The sequence below is a fragment of the Micrasema longulum genome, unplaced genomic scaffold (genome assembly GCF_059751315.1).
Source record: "Micrasema longulum isolate JH-2025_06_02 unplaced genomic scaffold, ASM5975131v1 h1tg001741l, whole genome shotgun sequence".
Taxonomy (NCBI): Eukaryota; Metazoa; Arthropoda; class Insecta; order Trichoptera; family Brachycentridae; genus Micrasema; species Micrasema longulum.
The window spans coordinates 67,161-77,973 of record NW_028278919.1 but is presented as its reverse complement, the minus strand read 5'-3'; the positions used below and the strand labels follow the sequence as shown (position 1 = coordinate 77,973).

Below are 10,813 nucleotides of genomic sequence, written 5' to 3'. Positions count from 1 at the left end.
TAGATATATTTGTATTTCCGGAAAAATCCGTCCGACCTATATTTTATTGACTACTGTGAATCGACATGTTTGATTTATTTATCCCAATATGATTTGTGTAGAGTAATCGTAAATTGTTATATCAATAATATTTTACTACTAGAGACACTCGCTTCGGAAGATTTCCTGTGCTTGTTCTCGAGTGATCAATATGGTCTATTGATGAATATGTAGAATCGAAGTGAAGATAAGATAATATAGTTCTTAGGGATGAATGTACGTGAAGGGATTGGTAGGGTGGATTGGGCGATCTCCTTTAAAGGCATCAAACAGTGGCCGGCGGGCCGCGATATTAATAGTGCCGGCTGGGCCAGGGGGCGCGGCGCGGGGGGGAGGAGTGTGGGAGCGCCGCGGGTATAAGAGGCCCCCCGGCTCCTAATCTCGGCACTCGCAGCTGTAGCTCCCACCGAGTCGGTTTAGTTCTCCCGTGTACTCTAACCCAATCTATCACCATGTGTGACGACGATGTTGCGGCGTTGGTAGTAGACAATGGATCCGGTATGTGCAAGGCCGGTTTCGCCGGAGACGACGCCCCCCGCGCCGTCTTCCCCTCCATCGTGGGCCGCCCCAGGCATCAGGGAGTCATGGTCGGCATGGGACAGAAGGACTCGTATGTGGGAGACGAGGCCCAGAGCAAAAGGGGTATCCTCACCCTGAAGTACCCCATCGAGCATGGAATCATCACCAACTGGGACGACATGGAGAAGATCTGGCATCACACCTTCTACAATGAACTCCGTGTGGCTCCCGAGGAACACCCCGTCCTCCTGACCGAGGCCCCCCTGAACCCCAAAGCCAACAGGGAAAAGATGACCCAGATCATGTTTGAGACCTTCAACTCCCCCGCCATGTACGTCGCCATCCAGGCTGTGCTCTCCCTGTACGCTTCCGGTCGTACCACCGGTATCGTGCTGGATTCCGGAGATGGTGTGTCCCACACCGTCCCCATCTACGAAGGTTACGCCCTCCCCCATGCCATCCTCCGTCTGGACTTGGCTGGCCGTGACTTGACCGACTACCTCATGAAGATCCTCACCGAGAGGGGCTATTCCTTCACCACCACCGCTGAGAGGGAAATCGTGCGTGACATCAAGGAGAAGCTGTGCTATGTCGCCCTCGACTTCGAGCAGGAGATGGCCACCGCCGCCGCCTCCACCTCCCTGGAGAAGAGCTACGAACTTCCCGACGGTCAGGTCATCACCATCGGTAACGAGAGGTTCCGTTGCCCAGAAGCCCTGTTCCAGCCCTCATTCTTGGGAATGGAATCTTGCGGAATCCACGAGACCGTGTACAACTCCATCATGAAGTGCGACGTCGACATCCGTAAGGACCTGTACGCCAACACCGTCATGTCCGGAGGCACCACCATGTACCCCGGTATCGCCGACAGGATGCAGAAGGAAATCACCGCCCTGGCCCCGTCCACCATCAAGATCAAGATCATCGCTCCCCCCGAAAGGAAGTACTCCGTCTGGATCGGAGGATCCATCCTGGCTTCCCTGTCCACCTTCCAGCAGATGTGGATCTCCAAGGAGGAGTACGACGAGTCCGGCCCTGGAATCGTCCACCGCAAGTGCTTCTAAGCGCCTCGCTGGCTGCTGCGGGTTAACGTTTAGTGATAAGGGTCGCCTCTCACCTTGCGGCCCGCGCCGACGGGTGCTACTGTTATACATACGCGATATTATCATACACTTGTTACATTTTATATATACTACGACCTGACATTTTACTTTGTATAATTTATAAATAAATTTTAATTCTAATTTTTATATTGATCCTCGATAGGTTTGATGACAACTGTATTGAATAAATAAACAATTTATTTATTTATTTTTAATTACAACTTCTTTCAATTATTATAATGTTTTATCTTACCTGTAACCCACCCTCTTCCTCATCCATCCCTTCACACCTGCATACTTACACATACACATGCACATACAAAGCTACCTTCTGAAGCAAAGCTCGCGCTGTAACGCGATACACGGGCTCTCCTGCGTGGCCAATTAAACGCGTTCTTAATTTCGGAATAGTTCCCGAGATACCTCACTCGACGAATGATCTAATATTGTCAACAAACCCGAACTTTTTGGGGAAACCACTCGCCTCAGTCATCGCCATGTGCCGAAGCACGCAGCTGTTGGCTATAAATACCCTCCCGAAACTGGGCGTGTGGCTAAGACAGAAATAGCGCAATTTTGGAAGCGAAGTATCCGTGAAAGACTGAAATGACATGACAGACACGCTAGAAACTAGAATCTCGAATACACCGTCTCCTTTTAAAGTTCGGCTCGCCACGAACTTCAACGAAGACGTTCCCCTAGCTCGGAACACGCACCAAAATAACAAGCATTTCAGTATGACCTAGATGAAAATTAATTTAATGCGGGTCCTCCCGGAAATTTTTGAATCTTTCATCACTTTTTTTCTCCTAGCGTTAATTTTAAACATGTCGTCATAATTGACCGAACTAATCTGCATCAATACTTACAAACAATACTTTGTATTCTTTTTGCAACAGTTTCATTTCCGTATTTCAAAAATAATAATGATTTTGCTGACACCCATCACATTATCAATAAAAACACTGACCTCACAATTCGGTTGTATCTGCGTCATCGTATTGTTTGTAATAGTGTGAAATCTTATGTCGTTGGTTCGTGCCAAGCAAAGTTTTTTAGATTTTCATTCAATCTGTTGCATGTACAGTTCAAAATTGCGTCCCGCCTAATGTAAATATTAAATATAATTTATTTATTTTTGCTCATGAGATATTTATATTTTAGCTAGTCTATCTGTTTTTTTCCTGAAACTATTATTAAATTGAAGAGGTGCTTGTTGTAAACTTGATACTATCGTACTCAAGAAATATATTTTTATTTTTATTCTAAATCTGTAAATAATGCACACATTGACATATTCTTGCGTGTGCTCTAGAAAAAGCATTACTTATAAATTGTTTAACATTTATGAGTACACGGGTAAAACGGGGTCATGGCATTATTTTTCGTGATATTAATGCCATTTTGTTTTTCCAAACAAGTTCAATAAAATGGAATATTAAAAACTAACAAAAAATAGATCCCCGTCGTATAAATTGTATGAAATAGGATTAAACAGTTCAATAGGTTTTTGTCAGCCCGGGAAAAGTTTTTTTTATTTTTAATTATAATGTAGACCTTTTTGTTTATTAAATCTTTTAAATTTTTAGTATATTTATTTATTTAACTTTTTGTACATAATGTTATTTGTAAATTGGCGGGTTTATTGCTAAATGGCAATTTCTTCCAACCGACCAATAAAATAAAAGTTTTTTTTTAATAATTCAAGTTACAGAACATATTCAATAAAAAAAAAGAAGATTAAAAAGTTAAAAATAGAAATAAACGTATTTGTTTGTAAATTACCTTAAATCAAAACTATTACTCAATGGGAAAAAGAAAAAAAGAGGATAAGAGAGATTAAGGAAGAGAATGGAGATGTTTCTTCAGACGGGATTTAAACAGATATAATGTAGTAACATCTTTGATGGTGGATGGGAGATGATTTCACAGTCGATGTACTCTTATGAATGAAATGGTTCCAAGGAAGAACGTTATCAGAGACTTAGGAATAGTTCCAAGCTTGTGTTCGATATTAAAAATATATGTTTAAAACTCGTTTATTTATCATAGCTGCTCAAAATTCAATTTACTTTGTCCCCATTTAGATGTTTTAATACAAAATTATGTGAATTCAATTTTTTTTTTGAAATACTGTAAAATGAAACATTTGTCAGTGTGTAATAAGTTTATGTTCCTTTAGTTATGTTCCTTTAATTATGTTTATTTTATTATAATATCAAAATTTTGAATTGGTCAAGTATATGATGAAAATCCCTCTCCTCCACTCCTCCACTCTATTTCCTCATCCCTTAACCTTCTTACGAGCTCTTTTTTTTATCATGTTTTTTTTAATATATTATTTTTCTCTCTACTGTGTAACATGTTCTCTCATTATATTTGTAAAAAACTTTTTTTGATGTATGTACTATTTTTTTATATTTTGTGTTCTTATAAAACATCTGTTGTTTTTCCTTAATAAATAAAAATAAAATAAAAAAAATAAAAAAATAAATATTCACATTAATGGAATTATTAAAAAGGCATACAAAATAAAAGGTTTTTTAATGCGAATGTCTAATGACTTTAAAAACATTAAAATATTTATATTGCCATATAACACATATGTGAGAAGTCAGTTAGAATATGCTTCAATTATATGAAATCCCTAATATAAAATATGTAAATATATACAAGAATACAAAGACAACAAAATAAAATTCTTAAACTAACATACAACCTACCCTACCTGACCTCTACGACTGAACTGTACAAAAAAACACACCAGTTTGACATAAACTACTTGACTAAAATTGAGACCTTAAAAATTGTGCACAAAATAACACTGGGAAACATACAAGACGACGACATAATATTAGTCAAAAATGCTGACATACACAAATATAACACCAGACAACAACAACACTATCGTATTGAAAAAGCAAAGAAAAACACAGGACAGTCAAAAATACTACATAATGGACTTAAACACTACAACGAACTACCTTACTACTTGAAAACTTTTACTGGAGACAAATTTAAAATCAATCTGAAAAAGCACATGATGACTTAACTAACTAGACTAGACGAGACATAAAATGACTTGACAATATTAAATTTCTAATGTTACCCTAACGGGTTTTTTAAAATTGTAAATAAATAAATAAAATAAAAATATAAACAACCTAGAAAGGATACGGTAAAAAAAAAATCATAAATTTTATAAAATATAAATTTCACTGTTCATCAAATTCAATTCAAACTCTTTACTTACAAGTTCTTTCGAATACCTTGTACCCAACAGAACAAGACTCCATACTACATTTAATTTGCCAGTACCTAGGACTAACTCAAGGAAAAACTACTTTTTCTTTAGAGCATGTCATTATTATAATACTGTTCTCTCCGGTCACGCATACATTTTTCATCTCTCCTATATGAAATATAGAAGATTCCTTATAGACAGTACACCCGCCTAATTATACAATGTCAGTAATTATATATGTACTCGTATGTTCATTATTATATTTTGTTGATTGATTTGGTGTTTATTTTGTAGAACTCCATATTTATAATTATATTTTGTACCTTTTATATTATTTTCATTTAACTTTTTTCTTTTCTTATTCTTTAAACTTAAATTTATCTTATTTCTATTTACTTTATTTTAAAAACTGTATACAATATTATGTATTTTTATTTTATTTTAAACTTCTAAGTGCCTAATATTTCTCAGATTGATACAATTTTGAAAAAAATAGATATTGATGTTTTCGGGTGCAGTAAGGTCAATTGTCTGTTCTGTTATAAACAGCCAAATTGCTTTCATACAAAAAACTGTAATAATCGCCTTCTGAAAATAGTGTCGATCACAAAAACGGCATTTTTTAATTTGCAAAAAACACCCACAGCACTAGAAAAATCTGACGGTACTTTAAAAATCATTAAAACTGGTCAAATACAAAATTAGTTTCTTGTGTATAATGTAAAAAAACTAATGTACTAATTGTTTATCATTTGTCAAAATCGAAAACATTGCAACTGTTGTGTAGATTTGATTATTCACTATTTTCGTAAAGGTGCTATTATCTCTGTTTAACTTTTCTATGGCTGGCTGCTTTTTGCATAACTACTTCAATTGTTGATTGCTTTTCTTTTGATACTGATAATCTACTTAATCAATAGCTCACACCACCGTGGAAAATTAATATTGACTGTTTTCACAATTTTCGTTTATATATATTCTTATTTTCTGTGTACAACATATGTAAAAACTGTTCTTTTTTTCCTAAATAAAAATAAATAAATAAATAATTATTTTCTGCAATTGTTTGTAAAAATATGAATCACATGAATTGAAAACTTATTTTATTATGTACATGAACGCAGTGTCTTACAAATAAGGTTTTTATTCTTCCTCCCCTGTAAAATTCATAATTTGTTAATTAGACCATTCTTGTCGTATATCCTGAACGTTAAGTTTAAATTTTAATACTTCTTTTCTTCATTAATGTGTTTTCCCATTTCGTAATAGTATTTAACTATCTAAACTAATACTATAAATGCGAAAGTGGGTATGTTTTTAGTTTGTGTTTCTTTCACGTCTCAACGGAGCCACCGATTGACATATTTTTTGCATAGAGATAGCCAGAGAGGTGAGAAGTAAAATAAAATACTTATTTTTCATCCCGAATTAAAAAAAAAGTACAATGAAAAAAAATACAATTTATCGGTAGTGAGAAACATTATTTGAAAATGAGAAGGCGGTAAGGTGGGATTGTCAAAAATAATAAATTTAAATTTCATTTCTTCAATTGACTAGTTTTATCTATGGTTAGTTTGGTTTGTTTTTCGTTTTGGTTTTGTAGTAGGATTTTGGATTTGTAAACAAAATAACGATGCGACGTCGCCACAGACTAACGGAAAGTCATATTTGTTTATAACAATAGTTGGAGGACTGGCAATCTGAAAAAATATATCGTTCCATCAGGAACTTTTTTATTGTTAAACGATAAAACTAATGAAAAACCCAACGTATTTCTCCCAACGAAAGCCGCGGGAAAAAACTAGTATTATACAAAAAAAAAACATGACTTTACCTTTTTTCTGCATGGAAGTCTGATCATAACTTTATCTCTGGTATTATAATTATGTTCATGTTGACTTTCATGTTTTTCTTACCGAAATTCTGTTTTTATTTAAATTGATGACTTTTGGCACAAATATCATGGTATTGTAGTATTTATTGCCTTTATCTTAGTGTTTTACTGCCCTTATTCTTGTATATTCAATAGAAAATTTTGCAAATTGTACAAAGTACATTTTATTCGCTTTGAAAGTCAAATAAGTAAAATCAGTAAGTAGAGATTGGCGCTCAAAGTCCCACACTTTGTTTCAGGAACTATGAAAAATCGAATTGATTTTTTTATAGATGCGAACAAGATGCAGGAGCCATGTTTTACCTAAAATTGGCGGGAAGCTTTCTTCTGTTTTCTGAGAAAAGGGAGGGAGAGCCGAACATACTTCGGCTATTTCCGTCACTACTCAACCCATTCATGGCGCGCTAGGCGGGAAATTACATGCTACAATAATAAGCTACAGATATAAGCTAAAGTTTTAACACTGATTTTATTTATTTATTATACATAGAAACGGTATAAGCCAATTACTCGTATAACAGTTATATGAGAAACATATGAACAAGAAACTGAATAAAAAAACATAAAAGTATTTACCAAAAACAAATAATAAATGATGCTATTTAATACATTTATAAACACGATCAACATAAAGACTTCTAGCTAACCCATACCAATCCATCTTCATCATATACTGTTTTAGTGGCGAAAAGATTTACGAAAAGCTGGAAGATCTAACCCAAAGAATTCCAAGTTATGTGGCGAATCGACTAATCTACACATTCTGGACATTGGGCCATAAAAACAAATATTGCTCTTAGAGGATTTGATGAATATCAGATTTTGACTTGTGATGACATGATAGAGAACATAAAAAGAAATTGATTGCAACGGAGATAAGCCATCACTTAAAGAATTAAGTATTTTAAAAATGCATATTAGGTTCATCCCAATTTGGGGCTTATGGTCAAAAGGGCGAAACTACAAAAAATGCTGTTTTGTGTTGAGTACTGATCTGACCATAGAATTAAAAATAGTCCAGAAGGAGCGTAGTGTCATATTTGAATACATCGGACTATGTCCAATAATTCCTCCACTTAGACACACTTTCGCCGCGCGCATACTTAAAGTCACCGAGTAATATTGCCAGATCGCGAAGAATATAACCGTAACACAAAGGTAAGGTAAAAAAAAAAAAATTGTTATTTTTTTTTTTTAAATATTGTGCACTCAAAAACATTGATTGACACAACAGAGTAGATAAGTCAAGGGTCATTTAATAAGAGTAATTTAATTCATGAACTTTGAATTTAAAATAAAAAAACTGATTTTATTTTACATAAAACGAATATATTTTTATCATGTTAAATAATATTTTATGTTTTAAAGATAATGTAGGCCAAATGTCCACCACGGCGTTGTTTAGTCCGAGGTTTAATTTTCATTATTTCTCTTATTATCTATGAGCAAAGAAGGGTAAATTTTTTTACTTCCCTGGCAATACTAACGAAATTTCCATTTTGTTTCTTCGACAATCTGACAGATGGAAAAATAATTCAATTTTTAAGTAATGCATTTGTGACAAACAAAGCATCCTGTTTCTTTAAGATCCTAGCAGTATTTCTACACTTAAAAGGACAACACGGCATGGTTAAATTCAAATCAGGATTTGCGTACTGAGCGACGTCTACAAAGAAACGAATGGGTCAAAACGTAAACCTACTCATTTATGATTAGTTGAGTCGCCTTCTGTTTGATGTGCGTATGCGGTTTCTAGACTATTCTTAATTCTATGGATCTGACATACAAAAACAATATTCTGTTAGTGACAAAAAGATGAAACTCATCTGATAAATAGTTACCTGTATAAATTTGTAAACTACAAATGAAGCGTTTTGTTTAAAGTCAGAAGAATGAAACGCCTTTTACATAATTTTGTTAATTTACTAATGTAAGCCAGAGATAATGTAGAACTATTACTAGTATGTAAGCGCAAGTTAGGGTCATGTGGACGAAAGCGTAGTTTCATCTTTTTGTCTCTGAAATATTTTATTATTTGTGATAAATTCATAATCTTTCGGCTGTCACTTTGGATTATTTTAAGGCAAGTTTGTGTTAACTAACGTTGTTCTTAAGTAAAATCAATGACTTCAGGGGGTAAAAGGATCGTAGAGATGGCAATAAGAAGTCAGAATTATGAAAAAACACGAAGTAAGTTTATATCTATCTCTAAATAAATAATTTAATGCATCATATTACATGCCGATTGAATGAAAAAATAAGTGAGGTTATCAAAACAGAGTTTTTTTTTGTTTTTAAACTGTTTTTTAAAAATAGTTATATTTGATAAAACATATCAATATTCGTTAACAGACCTTAAAAGTGACACTCAAAATGCAAACAACGAACATATGCATCAGAAAAAGAGATTTTTCTGGGATTAAATAATAATGATGCCACATTTACAGTTACAATTATTTTAATTGTAAAGTCAATTGTAATTATAAATTCAATTGTTATTAAAACTGCAATTGTAAATTCAATATGGGATTGCCCAGAGCTGTTATCTCTCATCAACTTCAAGGTGCCTGGAAGAATGGCCACCGCTTTGTAGCATCGATTCACGGATAGGGTATATTTTTAATATTATTATTATTATTATGGATAACTTATATAGCGCCATTTTCGTAATAAAATACCTCAAGGGCGCTTTACATAGTGATTCTATTGTTTAATGAATTTAATTGAAGCTTTTAAATTTTTAATTTAATTAAAACAATTTATTTTGTTGTCACATGCTACGGATTAATGCAAATGATTTAGAAAACAAGTGGGTTTAAGTTTTTTTTCCGAAAAATCACTTCACTTTCACAGCCTCGCACCTGTGATGGGATAGCATTCCATGCCATAGGGCCTGCGATCGCAAATGCGCGTTCACTAAATTTAGTGCGTTGTTTGCGTAGAGGTATAATAACTTTTCCTCTCGCCGTAGACGTAGCTGATCTAAGCGTGAGACGCCTGTCAGTTAGTTCATCTTGAATGCATAGTTCCCTTAGGTATTCCGGAGCAGAGTTGTGCAGTGACTTATACATAAGCCAACAGAGTTTGTATTCGACCCTCTGAGGAAAACGTAGCCAGTGTAGTTCCCGGTGTAGTGGAGTGATATGACTGAACTTAGAGATTTCAAAAAAAAGTATCGCTGCGGCATTCAATTCAGATTGTAGGCGAGTCATTTAATACCGTATTGAACAGACTTTATGAACTCGGCAATAGTCATTCCCACGTATTGGACATATTTAGTGGAGGGAATTGTGCCTGTAGAACAAACCTTTTAAACTTTTTTCAAAGATGGTGAATGGGAATTAAACCATGTGTATAATTATTATTTGAAACAGTACTTAATGATTTTCTTGCTATATTAATACTTGAAAATATTTAATCATTTCATTTGATATTTAAATTGTTTTAAACTTCTGCTGAATGTATTATATAATTTTTAGGTTTGATATTTGTTTTTGAATCTTGGGCAAATAATGCAAGTTATTGAAAAAGCAAAAATGTGTTTACATTATAAGTTTTGTACAAACCAATTTAGCCATATACGTTTATTAAATAAAAAATAGATAATAAATTAAATCTCCGTTCTATGTTTCTCCAATGAAGATAGATTGGGAGACCATCTTCATTCATTAATTAATCCTTTTTTGGATCTAACGGTGCATAGGTCACTGCAGGAATGTGTATTTGACTACACATTTTTATCAATTGTTGCGCGATATGATCGATAATTCTGAGATTATGATGAGCATTGGTTTGTATGTTCCTGATAATTACCTAAGACAGCGTCAGCATAGATTGTTTCATATTCCGATATTCAGGACCAACCTGCCTATAGTTATGCCTGTTTGAAGGTTTACCGCTATGCTGAACAACCTCGCTCTGGATATTGATCTGTTCCATGTATCCGAAGGAGTTTTCCGGAGCAGGATTCTACTACTACTTTGAGATGAGTCTCTATCGTGTATTTATTTTTTT

General features: G+C 34.4%; 1 protein-coding gene across 1 annotated transcript; it reads left to right on the top strand.

Moving 5' to 3' along the window:
• Positions 1-425: 425 nt before the first annotated feature.
• Positions 426-1,892, top strand: LOC148274139 (actin, muscle). Its single transcript, XM_088237572.1, has one exon. The coding sequence runs from the start codon at positions 492-494 to the stop codon at positions 1,620-1,622; it is 1,131 nt and encodes a 376-aa protein (XP_088093698.1). The 5' UTR covers positions 426-491; the 3' UTR covers positions 1,623-1,892.
• Positions 1,893-10,813: the final 8,921 nt, after the last annotated feature.

Coding starts and splice junctions, on each gene's coding strand:
- LOC148274139 (XM_088237572.1), top strand. CDS start 492: ATGTGTGACGACGATGTTGCGGCGTTGGTAGTAGACAATGGATCCGGT.